Raw genomic sequence first — 16,412 nt, forward strand, 5'->3', positions numbered from 1 at the left:
CTTCGGCCGTGGCTAGTTACCACCCTACCGACAAAGACGTACCGCCAAGCGATTTAGCGTTCCGGTACGATGTCGTGTAGAAACCGATAGGGGTGTGGATTTTCATCCTCCTCCTAACAAGTTAGCCCGCTTCCATCTTAGATTGCATCATCACTTACCATCAGGTGAGATTGTAGTCAAGGGCTAACTTGTAAAGAATAAAAAAAAAAAAAAAACGCAGGGGTATGGCCTACGCGTATAGTCTGGCAAGTTCGTTGATGACACTCCCATGATATTCGGGCGACGAGGGGAAAGACTGCGCGGGTGTGAAATCGTGCGTGCGGGAAAGTGAGGTGCATCAATCGTCGGTTTTTCATTCATCGCTACACGCCCCCCGGCCCGCGCGGCCTGTCGGGAGAGTTACGAACGAAGTTGCTAAGCTATAGGCTTCTTATAGTAGAGGAGCCGAAGAGGGGATTTTTGCAGTTACTCGAGCGCGGCAGATAAACATAAGGGACTATACCTTACACTTTGTCGAGTACCTCCACCGAGTATGAGCCCTTAATATTGGTGGGTACGTTTAGGGCAACCAAAAAAAAAACTAATTTCATAAATACTCAACCAGCACGTCAGATTAAGATAAGGTAGGTGAGTTGATAGCTAAAAACTGCACATTTCGAAAATCTGACGATTTGAGCGTAACGTAATGGAATGGGAGGGTTTCAAAGTTACAAAATTAAACCCTTATATTTTAGTGCTCGAGGTACGAGTGCGATTAATTTTTTACTTATTTTTAAGGAAATAATCTCCTAATTAATCGCTAAAATTTTCTTAAAATTTCAGTAAGCCAAAGTAATAAAAATTGTTTTTAAAGTCTGTAGTTTTTTTTTTCCACCGCTAAAAGCGGAAAATGTAAATAACCATTTATTCTTCCTATAATTTAATGTACCAAATGTAATCGGTCTCAATGACGCTCGAGTAACTGCAAATTTAGCATCCCGGGCTCCCCTACTATTATTTCTGAGACGTCATAAAAAAAGCATCCGACTATACAGTTGGGTCGTCAGTCGAATTAAATTCGCATGGTGTGTCGGAGCGTGTTTATTACTATCATTGCTTATTATTATACAACTAAAAATAAATTATGCGCTAAATTTAATGTTTTAATAAATAAGAAAACAATATTAATTTTTAAGCTAGAACGTTACGTCGGTTGTTTATTTTGACAGCCATATAGTTAAGTAGTGATTGTCGGGTCGTGCGTCGAAACTATACACAGTGACTTAGACACCATAAAAGAATTGGCCAATTTAATAAAAAAATATTTTAAAAAGGTAAATTTGAAATACATGATTAAATAAAGATTTTTACAGTAACTAGTAAAAAAAAATATTTAAATTAAGCTATGGTCTAAACAATCCCCAACCTACTCTATTTGGAGGCGGGGCTTAAATTAAAAAATTGCGCGGACGCATATGTGGACTTTGAAACCAATTTATCACTACTGATTCACAAAGTTTGTTTTCTACGATAGAACGCCAATAATTCATTGGCGTTCACTGAAGCTAGGTCAAAGTTCAATAACTTTATACTTTCGTAAGTATAAAGTTATTGAACTTTAAAAATTTAATTCTGTTTCGTAACAGAATTAAATTTTTTAACCAACTTAACGCCTAAACCAATTTTTTCATAAATTTTACTAGCTAGTGTGTGAATAAGCTTGACCTCATTTTTAATATTGCTAAAGGGTTTCTTGTATTGGACACATACATATGTCGCTGCCTAAATCACCGTGTATGAGTTATATCTGAGCTAACATGTGATGTCAACCGTTTATTGTGACAGCTGTCAGAAACACGCACTTCATGTGTAATAGTACACAGTAGTCGTGCTTATCTGCCCTGTGGTGTCGGGGCGTGTGTGGCGGCGCTCGTCGGGGCGTGTGTGGCGAGCGGGCGCAGTCAGCACAGGCCGTGCAGGCGGCGCGCGGAGGGCGCGGGGCGCGCGGCGGCCAGCAGACGCAGCAGCGGGCGCCCGCAGAGCGCCACCAGCCCGCCGCCCGCCCACCGCGCCGCGCTCGCCTCCTCCACCTTACCACACAACTATTGTTTACTAACTAGCCCCCTTAGCCAAATCTCACGTCGATTCTCTTTCTACTCTACCGACTTCCTAAACTCAGAGCGGAGATTTTTTTACAGAGATTTTTATTTTGAATTTTTTGGAAGTAAGATACCCTTGAACAGCTGCCCCCTAGTCAAGTGGCACGTCGATTCTCTTTCTACGATCGCAAGCGCTTTCGGAAAATAGAAAGATGTATGGGAATGACATTTGCTATCGCCAGGTCACGTGATCAAGATCTGTCATTCCCATACATTTTTCTAGTTTTCGAAGTGTTAGCGATCGTAGAAAGAGAATCGACGTGCCACTTGGTTAGGGGGGCAGCTGTTCAAGGGTATCTTAACTCTAACTACTAAAAATTCTCCGCTGAGTTTAGGAAATCGGTAGAGTTATATGCCCGTGCGTTGAATAACGCGACAGTAATTTATCAATGTAGGTTGACAGGCTAGATTTTATTTAAAGACAAAGAGATTTAAATTAAATGAGTTATTGAACGGTTAGCCTATGCGGCTTTGGATCATGAGATCCTGGTTCTGGACATGAACCAAAGAACTCAAATGCTATGAAATAATACTTATTTTTGCTTCCAAGAAATGCTGCGACATTCTGAAGTTGGAAATATGGAAAGTCTGAGTAGACCAAGAGACAGTTACCTCAGCGATACGGTTTAGCGAGCGTGACTCCCGCAGACGGCTCTCCTTGCGTGCGGCGCGGCGTCGGCGTCCCCCCGCGCTGCCCGCACCCCCGCCGCGAGCGTCCCCCGCCGCACCGCCCCCGCCGCCGCCGCCGCCACTACTGCTCGGTGTTCCTCCACCTGTACACAACAACAACATTAACGACCCATAAAGCACCGCTAAACACGAGTCTCCTCTCAGAATGAGAGGGGTTTGGCTTTAGTCGCTGGCCCAATGCGGATTGGCAGACTTCACACACGTAGAGAATTAAGAAAATTCTAAGGTATGGTTTCTTGAAATGCTCATAATAAAACACAAACCTGTACACTGTACTGTACACAACAGAAATCTTGATAAAAAGCCCCAACAGCTTCAAGCTAGCTGGATCTACAAACTCTGCAGGTAGGCCTGCAATGCGACCAAACGACGATAGTAGAAGTAGACAGAAGAGAAATAAAAGAAAATTCTTCTTCTTCTTCTTCTTGATGTCGCGGCTCTGTAGGTCTTCTTGAGATCCTGTATCACGTTGACCGTTACCAATCTATTGTGATCGCCACTGACTAGATATCCCCTCCAATACTGGTTGCTGCCAGGTACAGCAGCAGTTCTGTATATATAATATATACAGAACTGCTGTTGTACCTTGTATATATAATAGCATATAACTGCTATATAACAGCAGTTCTGTATATAGTAATAAAGAATTATGCTGTTAAAAGACATAAATGATTTTTTTTTTAATTTTATTTTACTTGAATAAAATAAATAGGTCAATAGAGTACCGTGCGCGGGCGCGGCGGGCGGCGGGCGGGGCGCGGGGCGGTGCGCGGCGCCTCGCTCCTGGCTGTCGCTGGAGTCGTCGTGCGAGTCGCGGCGCGCGCGCTCGCCCGGCGCCGGCGTCTGCTCCCCGGCGCGCTTCTGCAAACAAACTGCACGTCAACGCCACACAACATTTTTTTTATCTTGTATAAGCAAGCGCTTAGTTGCTATCACGCCTGATGGTAAGCGATGATGCAACCTATGGTAAAACGCGCTTGCCTAGAAGATGCCTATTCACTCTCGACTGGAAGATACCCATGTTATAGGTGGCGGGGAAAGCGGAAGCTGGATGTCACTGGCTCTTAGTCTATAAGGAGTGATATGTAAGCAAAGTATAGTCCACGTACTTTCTTCTCCGAGTCATCGTCCGACAAGTCCGAGGAGGAGCAGGAGCCAGCGCGCGCTCGTCGCCGTCGACACTCGAGGCGCTGCCGCCTCGCCGGCGCCGGGGCCGGTGGCGCTCGCCGCGTGCTGTCGGCAGCCGGCGTCGGCGCGCTACTCACCGCGCCCACCATGCCCACCGCGCCCACCACGCCCACTGCGCCCACCACACCCACCGCGCTCACGCCTTCGTCGAGATTCACCTGTGTGCACTTACATTTTGTAGTCAAAGTCAAATTACGTCTATTCAGTGAGAACAAGATGTTTATTTTGAGTCGTTGATATATTTTTACAATCTATACTTATAATAAAAGCGTAACAGTTCTAGTTCTGTACATTGAAGATACACATTTTGAAAATTTTAGTTAAGAGGGCATTTTATAATCGAAGCCAAAAATATATATTATTGAATTTTTTATCTATCTGTCTTTTACTGACCGGGCATCACACTGAAACTCCTAAATGAATTCAAATTAAACTTAGCACAATTTAAATACCTATCAAGGATGCAACCTATTTTGTTTTTGTTGCAAAATAAAATCAGAAGAGGGTGAAATAGGAGTTGAAAGTTTGTATAGTAAGTCCTTCATTTTTTTAGTTACATTTGTAAAAATGTTTATCAGTATTACACATACTACCGGAAAAAATACAAAAAATTATGTAATTCAAGTTTTTTTTTTAATTCTACCGCTAAAGGGTTAAAAGGAGTTGGAGATCCCATTTGATTTGAAAGCGCATTTCGAATGACTTATAGATTACTTTCGTATGAACAATTTTACTAATTATGTTCTTTTCAGAGGATTGGAAATGGGAATGTTAAACTGATTCAAAGATGACACTGACCTTAGTGAGGTTGTCGGCGAGCTGCGCGGGGCGAGCGAGGTGGAGACGTCCCTCGGAGCGCGACCCGCGGCGCGCGTCGGCCGAACGCGCGGCCGGCGTCGCCACGGGGCCCTCCTCGTCGTCCTCCTCCTCGCGCACGATACTGCACTTGCGCGAACGCTGCGGGTAACAAATTTATTAAATAGGCTAGTTGACACTTTTTTAAAAGGTCTTTAATAGGGTATTTGATTAATATCAAATTAATTATAAACAATATTGACTTCGTATAGGACATAGAAATTAGAATAACGGTCCGAAATATATAGATACTAGCGGACGCCCGCGACTTCGTCCGCGTGAAAATCGATGTAAACTTTCAACCCCTAGGATCAACCCCTATAGGATCAGTTTTCAATTGTAAAATTAATTATAGTTTAAAAAACTTGCTAATATATAAATAGAATTTATATATTTGCAAGTTTTTTAAACTATAATTAATTTTACAATTGAAAACTGATCCTATACATGGCTTTGTATTATGGCATCAAATCGAGCCAAGTTTCAATTGAATTAATTCTGTAGTTTCACTGTGATGCCCAGTAATAAAAAAGACGGACTGTCAGACAGACAAAAAATAACAAAAAAGTGTTTTGGGCCTCAGTATCGATTATTCGATATTATAATACTCTCCAACAAAAACTTTCAAAATATATATCGCTTATACTTATGTGCACTTCTTCTCTACCCCTACCCAACCTTACTCTTCCCCTACTTTACCCTAACCTTCCCCTACTCTACCCTTACCCTACCCTACCCTACCTCTACATTACGCTACCTTAACCAAATCTTACCCATGCCCTACCATACCCTACCCCTACGTCACTTTTTCCCTACCCCTACCCTACCTTACCCTTCCCCTACTTTACCCTAACCTTCCCCTACTCTACCCTTACCCTACCCTACCCTACCTCTACATTACGCTACCCTACCCAAATCTTACCCATGCCCTACCATACCCTACCCCTAACACAGCCCTTACCCTACCCCTAGCTGACACCAAGGCCTACTAAAATAAACCAATTTTACGGGCAGGGAACCATAACATTGGTGTCAGCTATCACCCTGTACAGTTTGTCGTAATATTTACGGGACACCCTGTACATAGATACACGACAACGTCTCACCGGAGGCACATCCTGCGGCGTGCGCGGCGCGGCCGACAGCTGCGGCGGCGCGAGCAGACCGCGCGACGTGCGCGACACGGCCAGTACTTCGGGCCGCCGAGCGCTCTGCCGGGCTTCTTGTCTGCAACAGTATCAGCACTTTACCAAAGATTGCATGGGGTATTTGTTTTTTTTTTTTTTTTATTCTTTACAAGTTAGCCCTTGATTACAATCTCACCTGATGGTAAGTGATGATGCAATCTAAGATGGAAGCGGGCTAACTTGTCAGGAGGAATAGGAGTACCCAGGACCTTCGTCTTGTAAATTCAAAAACCATGAGTGTGAAAAAAATATTCAATATCTTATTCCCAGACTCAGAGATTATCAACAATCCAAAACTGCCACATGTTTCAATAAAACCAGTATATTTTTGTGCAAAAGTCAAATAAACATACAAGGTACCTTTTAGACCTCAGTTTTCTTTCTGCCAATAAATAATATGTAGCTGTAATGTGGTTATATTCATTTTTCTCCAATTCTTCTAAAATATCTTCCTTTGTAGCAATAGCACCGTTAACCATTTTCTGCAGGATAGCAGCGCGATCTTCTTCAGTCAAGTCTTGTTTGGCAACGAGTGGTGTGTCAAAGTCTTCAATAGTGATCCCTTCGCCAGCAGTGATCCATGGATCAGTTGCAATTTCAGCTAACGTGGCACGTTTCTCAGGTTCCCTCACTAGCATTCTTCCAATAAGCCTAAAAATAATGAAAAATATATGTTAATAATTTGTAAGTAACAAAATACTTGGATTTATGAACAAAATTTTATAACTGTAACTCTAACAATGAAGGATTTTCCATACAAACTTTCGACCACTACTTCACCCCCTTCTATTTTTATTTTAGGGTCAAAAAGTACCGTATGTTTTGATTTACCGTTACCAAATTCCTCTTGATCGCTTTAACCATTTAGCTGTGAAAAGGTAACAGACAGACAAACAGACATACTTATTTTCGCATTTATAATATTAGTACAGATTTTGCTACCTTTATTACTTGATTCTTACAACTTTAGGAGCATAAGAATAGGCGTCCTCTAAGAAATTACATACCAATAGAGGCCACATCTAAACTTATAATCAGTTGAAATAGTGGACAAACTTGATATGGACATTGATTATCATAAAAAATTGTGACAACTGGTAATGAAGATAAATTTTGCACAGGGGCGTAGCTATCGCCGTATCAATGATATAGCCGTAACTGCTGAAGAAATTTTCGGGATTTGACGCACATCTATTGAGCCTCCCAACTAGTTTTGATATAGGGCCCCTGCAAGGCAAGTTACGCCACTGATTTTGCATAACATCAACCCACAGTGGATTTATCAGTCCTACCACTGATTGCTGACTGACAGTGGCGTGCATAACATAGCAAACTAGGATAGACATAATACGTACAAATTATACAAAATGGATAATTCCTTTTTGCAAACAGGTACGTAAAGACCTCTAAGGTTAGGCAATGCATTTTGCATGGAGTACACGCCACTGCTGATTGACTTTAAACATCATATTGAAAAAAAAAACATTTTAAGTGTAAACCATAAAATACTGCCTAAAGTGGTTTTCAGATAGCATGGGTCTGGGACAGTTGCCTTATCACGTCCATAATGTTATACTCGCCATGGATCTTTATACTTGTGAAGTTGGCAGCGGAATGAGTATGCGCCCCGCCCGCGCCGTTTGTACTGTTATTGATTCATTGCCCAGTCATTTGTTGCTAACTTCACAAACACAATATCTCGAGAAGGGCACTGAACGTACTATAATTGCGAAACGATCTGAAAAACACTTTACACACACAGTCTAAAACACCACTACCCTAACAACACCAGCAAATTCATACAAAATGTATGAAAGTGTTTATACTGCTTAGCCTAACCTAAAAACTATTTGTACCAATAAATAAATATATCAATCTAGCGGACGCTCGCGATTTCGTCCGCGTGGAACTTGGTTTTTCACAAATCCGTCGGGAACCATGGATTTTTCCGGGATAAAAAGTAGTATATGTGTTAATCCAGCCTATAATATATCTTAATACCAAATTTCAGCTTATTCGGTTCAGTAGTCGAGACTTGAAAGAGTAACAAACATTCATATCATCAAAATCATCAGTTTTCGCAAATCTCTGGAAACCATGGATTTTTTTTGGGATAAAAAGTAGCCTATGTGTTAATTCAGAGTAAAATCTATTTCCACTCTGAATTTCAGCCAAATCGCTTTAGAAGTAGCGGCGTTAAAGACTAACAAACATCCAAACATCCATACAAACTTTCGCGTTTATAATATTAGTAGGATTGTTTTACCTTTTACATGAATTTGTGACATGAGATGGCATAGTGTATTTACAATCCATAATCATTGTCAGTGTTTCACTGTCGTTAGCTTCTTGGAACGGAGCCTGTCCGCACACCAACATGTACAGTATCACTCCAAGAGACCAGACATCAACTGCTGGGGCGTCATACGAATCACCTAGCAATATTTCAGGGGCTGAATATGCTAATGATCCACAGGATGTTTCCAGTTTTTGTCCAGGACAGAACTTATTACTAAAACCAAAGTCAGTCAATTTAACTACTCCTAATTTTTCAAAAAATACTACATTTTCAGGTTTCAAGTCTCTGTGCACCACATGTAACCTGAAACAAAATAATGTTTTCATTAACTGACTTAAAAAAAAAGAAGGAGGTTCTAATTAGACGCATATGTTTTTTTTTGTTACCACATAAACTTCGTAATTTCTTAACCAATTTTAAAAATTCTTTTTTTGTTTGAAAGAGATTGGTCCCATTCAATTTTCATGAAAATCATTTAAATTTTTTTGTTAAAAAGTTTTTATTTACAGTGTACAAAATAAATACCATGTTTTAAATTTGTGGACACTATTGGAGGAGTTTATATAATTTTTGTAATAAGAATAAGAAATGTTCATTGTAAAATATACTCTGTATAAAATTACAATGGCATCCTGGCCCTTAAACTAGGTAAGCCCATGTCTAAAGGTCTTATTCAATACTACAATTCAATTACATAATCTATAAAAACAATAATAATAGTAATCAGAGACAAATTCCTTATAGCTTTTTATAGCTTTAATAATTATGGGGCTAACCAAAAATTGAATAACTGAGAAAGTAAATAACTTTATTCAAGGAACAACGTAGATAGCTTTGTGTGTAATACTAAAGAGGTTGAGTCAGAAAAAGGCTTTACAGCTCAGATACACTCTACTTTTTAAGTGACTTCAAAACAGAGAAGGTTCTCAATTTGGTTGTACATGTTTTTTTATATAATTTTGACTAGCTGACGCCATGCAGATTCTGTTTGACCTATGACACTCACAAATAACATAGCTTTTTAGTGGTAAAAGAATTTTCAAAATCAGTTTAGTAGATCTAGAAATTACCCCCTACAAGTACCACAAACTCTATGTCTATATAATATTATAGTATAGATAATATTTAACAACTCCCTTGCTGTACGCAAACTACTCTACTGACGCAATTTATAGAACAATGCAACCAAGTAAAGAGAAATATACACAATGTCCACCAATTGTGAAAGTGCTGTCCCAGTCACATCTCTACAGTTGCAAAGCATTAGAGAGATAACAATATTTCCGGTTGCTCTGCTATTGGTAGAAATTTGTCCATTTCTCTTAATATATGTCATTGGTCGCATGTTTAAACATTACTATAACAGAAGACAGTTATATTTTCTTTATTACCTGTGGCAGTATGAGATTGCACGGACTATTTGTCTGAAGTAATCACGAGCAAGAGATTCTGAGAGACCAGTTTCATGTCTCATAATATAATCATATAAATCACCTCCATCTCCCAGTTCCAATATCAAATACAACTTTGTCTGTGTGTCAATTACTTCGTAAAGCCTTACTACATTTGGATGTTGTACTAGTTTCATGCAGCGAACCTGTAATATGCAGTAATAGTTACTTATATTTTAAAATATTCCAGGACAGGATTGCTTACAAAAACATTATACTGATAATGTGCAATACAACAATGCCTTCAGGGTGATGTTGGGGCTCCCACGGTACTGTAGTGCATCAGCAATGTTAGCGTACAGAAGGACTGACAGCTTCTCTACAGTCATACGGAAACGAACGGCAACGCTGATGAGCAGGTTGAGGGGGAGCACTAACACCTTCCTGAGGGTGATTAGCGAAAAGTATGACTGTCCCATACTGAGGCACTGGATACACACACATACCTGTGTGCCCGGTGTGTCAGTATGTAGGGGCAGATATCTTAAGTATTATACCTAAATATGTAGTGTTATTATTTCTCTTTTTTTATTTTTATTTTTTTGGTCTGTATTTACTTTACTAACATATAATTTAAGCTGTCTTTTTTTTTTGTACACTAACAACTATGGGTCAAGGCCTGAAATAAACATATTTTATTTTATATTTTATTTTTTTTTTTTATTTATTTTATTTTATAATGATTTTACTGAACTTATAATAAAAGCTATAAGGGTTTTGAAAGCTCCCCATAGTCTGAGAAGAGTCCATACCAAACTTAGCCAGGTTTCCTTTTCTTATTATCTCCATTTCAGAATACTATTATTCCTTAGGAATAGCTCTTTTTCTAGATTATAGTCACCCCATGTTCTTTTCTATACTTCTGAGAATGTGCATACAAAGTTACACAAACAAACATACTTTTGAATCTATACTTAATATTATAAATGCAAAAGTAAGTCTGTCTGTCTGTTACCTTTTCATGGCTATTTAAACAAAAATTGGTATAGAGATAATACCCAACAAGTAAAATTACCTCTTGAAACAAATGTGATTTTGAGACATCATCTAGTTTACTTTTATCAATGACTTTCACAGCAACCTTTTCACCAGTGAAGACATGGCGTGCTAATTTAACCACAGCAAAATGACCAGAGCCAAGGGTGTCCAACAGGTCATATAGACCTGCTATTTTAGTGTCGTAGGCTCCAACTGTAAGGGGTACTCCGCCACCCACTCCAGTACCACAGTTGTTCATTTTGGTTATCTGATAACAAAATATTACTTTAAAACTTGATAGATACACAAATTTCACATACACAATTGTTACATTTAGCTTTTTTAAACAATGAATTTTTAAACAGTAATGACTATTAGCCAAAACTGAAATGTTACTGGGTTGTTTTGATAGAATAAATATAAAAATAAGTAGCCTGTAATGATGTTGACCTACATGATAATTCTGACTGAACACACAATTACAAAATATCTTGGGAATTCTATGACGCTCTGAAAACTAATACTAGACGAATATTAGATTGTAAAGCAATTAAATTTACGTACGTGGATAAATTTATGGGTTCAAAACTGTTCATGGAACCCCAACACTGGATTCTAATATGAACAGCTTGTCTCATTGATATCAATACCACAGCACTTTATCTCTTACAATGGATATAATATTAATATTACAAAGAGATTGTTAATATTGCATTATTTTAGTTACAAAATTGATAATATCGAACGCAAAATAGTAATAGATGTATCTACAAATTCGCCATAACTCAAGTATCAGTTCAGAAAATGATGATTATGGACAACTGACATGTACTTTTTAAACTTAATTTATATTTTTCCTATTCCTTGGTCTATTACTTAAATACATAATGTAAGTATTATTAAGTGTAAAAGAAATTACATTTCCATTTCTTTATTTTTAGTTTTTGCTTTTGTTTATTTTAATTTCTAAACGCAGCAACGTTGTCACTTGTGATCAAGGCAGCCTTACTAAATTAATGTACTCTGTGGGCAGCCCAGGGCAGCCCTATTTGACGTCTGAGGAAGGCAGCCATAGACAATACCAAAGAGTAGATTAATTTATACGGTAGATATTTTATTTTACACTTTAGACTCACTTACAACTGTTAGTTGGTCGACTTAATCGGCCGATGATGTATGACAGCCCGTACACCTGTCCAACTAAATCACACACAATTAAAATGTCGGCCAACCATACTTACTCTACCTTTTGCGGCCAACTAAAAATTGTCAGTAAGCGGGGCTCTTACTGAGAATCCTTTTCTGTACGGTGTAATACTTTTGCCTTTTCCATATGGGAAAGAATAAAGAAAAAAAAATGAGAATCCTGTCACCAAAGATTAAATACGTAGTATCTGTGGAGTAAATTAATATATGCCTGTCAAGTGTCACTGTCAGTGTCATTCACTGAAAGAATTTGCATTCATTTGCAATTTTAGAAAACCTTTTGTTAGGTTGTATCGAAAACACCGGCTGTGTTCGTAATTCGTATAAATCTGCAAATTCCTTTAACACGTTTTATTCTTCATAAATCATAATGGTTTTGGCTCATGATTTACGACAAAGTCAGAAGACAAAAGACATTCAAATATCCGAAGATATAACATTTGACACAATGCTCTTTTCTGCCAATACTTCAGAAGGATTAAAAACAGCAGGTTTTGTTAGGCCTTCTCCAATTCAATTACATGGAATTCCCCTAGGAAAGTGTGGTTTTGGTAAGTACCTTTTTATTTGAAAATTACAGACCCTTAAGCTAGTTCGAAATTACTATATTCAATCTTATGTACTGTATTCGAGCAACGCCTTTGATTGAAAATTGATATAAAACTTTAGAGGTTACTGAGTAAATGAAGACATATACACAGTAGTGATTTATTGTTTGATGAGGTTTTTTTAACTATATATCCATAGTTAATTCTTTAAAAAAATTATTTTGTAGAAAATTCCATAACCACTGGAATAACCCTAGACTTGAACCCAGGACCTCTTGATCTGAAGCCAATTAGGCTACTGAACTACTTAATCAACAAGGAAGTTGAACTTTCATTCATCATATCAGCCGATGATGGACATCCAACACCAATCTGCACAACATTTCATAGAGACTTCCAAACATTACAATCCTGAACTGTGAACACATTTCTGATTAAATTACTCTAGAGTGACTGAGCCTTCTTATGAGGCCCATAGTTAGCAACCAAGTTTTGGAACCATCGCTCATCACTGGTAACACACTACTATTGGAAGACTTTTGTTTTCAGGCACTAATTTAATTTAAGCAGGATTTTCAATTTAATTAAAATTTGGACAAAAAGATATTGCGATGTTTATTGAACTTTCAGTGCAAACTGTTCAATCAAAATTCCAGGCAGGCCAACTTCTATCTAATATTCTATAGATGTATGTTGTGATAGTAACTTGATGAAAATATGTCATTATTTTAGATTTACTACTGGAGGCTAAATCAGGAACAGGAAAAACTGCAGTTTTTACTGTCATAGCATTAGAACAATTAGACCTTAAGAAAGGTTTGCAAACAATTGTTTTAGCACCTACTAGAGAAATTGCTGCCCAAATTTGTGATGTATTTAGGCAGATAGGTTGCAAATATAAAGGTATGTAGTATTTTTTTTATAAATCTCACCAAATTTCTAGTCAGCTCTGAACATTATGTATATACCGCACATATGCACCGTGTACAAAAACATACCTCAGGGGGGCTAGTAGACATGCATAGTTTGGTGTTGAGAACTTCAGAACTGAGCTAGAAATTGGGTGTGGAGTATGCTTTGTCATATTATTTATATGAATTTTTATTAAATTTAATATTATTTGTACTATTTCAGGTTTATGTATAGAAGTTGTAATAGGAGGTTTACCTTTAAACGAAGATATTGAAAAATTTAATGGGAAAAAAGTGCATATTGTAGTTGGTTGTCCAGGTAGACTGAAACATCTGATAAATGATGGCCATTTAGACATAAGTGCTGTAAGACTTATTGTATTTGATGAAGCTGATAAATTGATGGAAAAAAGTTTTCTTGCAGATATTAAGTACATATATTTAGCTGTGCCAAAAGATAAACAAGTAATAATGAGCAGTGCAACCTATCCAGAGGAATGTAAACAATTCATCAATGAGTTTGTGTATGATGCACAACACATTTGCCCAAATAGTGACTGTGTTTTGCTGGGAGTTGCTCAAAAGATAACTCATGTCAAACACAGCAGTAACACTGTCGTACAAACCACTAAGAGATTTAAAGAATTGTTAAAAATCATAACAACAAAACAATTTAAACAATGTCTGATTTTCTGTAACTATAGGGCAAGAGTGAGGGAAGTTTATAAAATGTTAGTCAGAGAAAAGTGGCCTACTGAACAGTTATATGGTGCACAAGATCAAATACATCGTTTAGATGCATTAAAAACATTACAGGATTATAAATGTAGAATCTTGATATCAACAGACTTAGCGGCTCGTGGGATTGATGCCTCAAATGTAGACTTAGTAGTCAATTTTGAACCTCCAATTGATTGGCAAACATATTTGCATAGGATTGGAAGAGCTGGAAGGTTTGGTTCGTATGGTATGGCTATAACTATACTAAGTGAGGGTGTTGAACAAAAGAACTTTATGAATTTACTTGACACAGCAAACTTGGCGGCTAATGTAAGTCCACTGTGGATAGAAGCTGAAAGTATTAACAGTGACACAGAAATAATAAAAGTGTCTGAAACCCAGGATAGTGTAAAATTGAATGGATCAAATGATCTGCTTGAATATGCTGAGCTATGGAATATTATCTGTGATACAGAAATTACTTCAAATAAAAGGGTTGTTGAAGACTTTCATGAACTCCTTCACTCATTTCAAAGTACCACAGATAATACTGATGGTATCAAATCTTTTTCTGATTTATATGAATCATTTCAAAATGATCATTTGTCAGATACTGCAGATGGTACTGAATATAAATGCATGAAATTGTCAAGTGTAATGAATCAGTCCCTAATTGGAATTACAAAGAAAATAAAGGATCTGATCGAATCAGATGTTTTAGAAATAAATAATGCTCCTTATATAGTAAGTAGCAATGTTAATAACATTAATATAGAAGAAACAAATGATTCTCTAGAAAAGTTAAGCATTAATCAAGAAGTCAATAAAAAGCAAGAAAAAAATTATTCTTCTGACAAATTAAGTAATAATATTATTGGGAATAAAGAAAAAACAAATGACTTAACAGATAAATTTAATAACAGTGTAAATAGTATTAAAGAAAAAAGAAATAATTCTTCAGATAAATCATGTAATAGAAGTGCAGAAAAAAAAGGTTCTACAAATAAAATTAGTATTAACAAAAAAAAACAAAGAAAAACAGAAAAACAACGAACTTCTGATGAATTAGGTAAAAATATTAATAAAAGTGAAGATAAAACAAATGATTCTACAGATAAACTAAGTAACAACTTTCATGATACTAATGAAAATACATTCGCCAAAAGCAACAAACCACCTGTTCTATATACAGAAGATGATGATTCTGAAGGAAATTATATGCCAACATGTAACAGTTCATTTTCTAATAACAATATCCATTCAAAATTTAAAGTAAAAAGCTCTGCAAAAATGAGATCAGTTATGAGAAGCTCCAGAGAAACTTCATGTAGTAGTTCTACTGAAGATATCCATATTATGACTAAAAATTCAAATAGAAAGACACATTCCAAAGTAAAAAATACACATATAAATAGTCAATCGAAATTAAATTGTTATCCACATTGTTCAACCTCTAAAACACAGAGTAAAGTTAATCCTAATAAAAAACATGTATCTGTCAACAAGTACAATAATTGGTACAATGAATTGCAAATACGAGTAAAACAAATAGAATTAGCTATTTATATTGATGAATTAAGTAAATTATAAGAACTTTATCTGTGATAATTTACCTCTTGTAAGAGATTGGTGTGAAGGTACGGAGTATTTGTTATTCTATTAAAGCAAAGCTTTGCAATTGTTTTGGTTATTATTTTTTAAATTACTGATTAGAACACTAAAAGATATTTATGGAGTATGTTTTAATTTCCTTCCAGTTTTATGAATTACACCATTTACATTGGCGGAAAGTCGAAGCAAAATGTCGCTTTATGCAATGATGTTAAATACTGTTAGATGTGTTACTAGGTCATGAAACAACGAACTTTATTTAAACAAATAATACCTACATATCATCTACAATGTCGAGTTGTGTGTTCAGGAAGTGTAAAAACTATATATACATAAATAAATAATGGAATTAAAGACAAAATTGTGCATGTGTGCGCTCAGATTTATAGTCTATTATTCAGATCACTTTTTGTGCTGATTTTGTAGGGACGTAACCGATCTATGGTATAAAATTATCATTGGCTTTATGTATTTATTTTAATTTAATAAATATAAAAACTATTCAGTTCAACATACTATGTGTATAAAATAACATGACGCTTTGCTTTGACTCTGACGCCAAATTAAATAAACGAGTTGTCATTGGTAATAGCTACAAGTATTTTCAATAACCTATCTATCTGTATTTTG

The 16,412-nt window shown here is 36.9% G+C and overlaps 2 protein-coding genes across 2 annotated transcripts; one reads left to right on the forward strand and one right to left on the reverse strand.

Moving 5' to 3' along the window:
- Positions 1-222: 222 nt before the first annotated feature.
- LOC112043121 (SNF-related serine/threonine-protein kinase) lies at positions 223-11,585 on the reverse strand. The gene is made up of 11 exons (XM_024078401.2): positions 11,351-11,585; positions 10,824-11,054; positions 9,749-9,954; positions 8,325-8,660; positions 6,419-6,709; positions 5,978-6,098; positions 4,815-4,973; positions 3,938-4,174; positions 3,554-3,689; positions 2,751-2,911; positions 223-2,069 (listed from the first exon to the last, which is right to left on the reverse strand). The coding sequence occupies exons 2-11, from the start codon at positions 11,043-11,045 to the stop codon at positions 1,941-1,943; spliced, it is 1,998 nt and encodes a 665-aa protein (XP_023934169.1). The 5' UTR covers positions 11,046-11,054; positions 11,351-11,585; the 3' UTR covers positions 223-1,940.
- A 636-nt stretch (positions 11,586-12,221) lies between these two features.
- On the forward strand, positions 12,222-15,898 carry LOC112043151 (probable ATP-dependent RNA helicase DDX20). The gene is made up of 3 exons (XM_024078445.2): positions 12,222-12,543; positions 13,273-13,443; positions 13,675-15,898. The coding sequence occupies exons 1-3, from the start codon at positions 12,363-12,365 to the stop codon at positions 15,759-15,761; spliced, it is 2,439 nt and encodes an 812-aa protein (XP_023934213.1). The 5' UTR covers positions 12,222-12,362; the 3' UTR covers positions 15,762-15,898.
- Positions 15,899-16,412: the final 514 nt, after the last annotated feature.

Source organism: Bicyclus anynana, chromosome 15, assembly GCF_947172395.1.
Source record: "Bicyclus anynana chromosome 15, ilBicAnyn1.1, whole genome shotgun sequence".
NCBI lineage: Eukaryota > Metazoa > Arthropoda > Insecta > Lepidoptera > Nymphalidae > Bicyclus > Bicyclus anynana.

Bases quoted from the DNA above. Each gene is read 5' to 3' on its own strand.
- LOC112043121 (XM_024078401.2), bottom strand. From the start codon at position 11,045: ATGAACAACTGTGGTACTGGAGTGGGTGGCGGAGTACCCCTTACAGTT. The intron at 8,661-9,748 runs GTAATAAAGAAA...ATTTTGTTTCAG, and splicing joins GCAATCTCATACTGCCACAG to GTTACATGTGGTGCACAGAG. The intron at 6,710-8,324 runs GTAAAACAATCC...CATTATTTTTAG, and splicing joins GTCACAAATTCATGTAAAAG to GCTTATTGGAAGAATGCTAG.
- LOC112043151 (XM_024078445.2), top strand. From the start codon at position 12,363: ATGGTTTTGGCTCATGATTTACGACAAAGTCAGAAGACAAAAGACATT. The intron at 12,544-13,272 runs GTAAGTACCTTT...TCATTATTTTAG, and splicing joins CCTAGGAAAGTGTGGTTTTG to ATTTACTACTGGAGGCTAAA. The intron at 13,444-13,674 runs GTATGTAGTATT...GTACTATTTCAG, and splicing joins GATAGGTTGCAAATATAAAG to GTTTATGTATAGAAGTTGTA.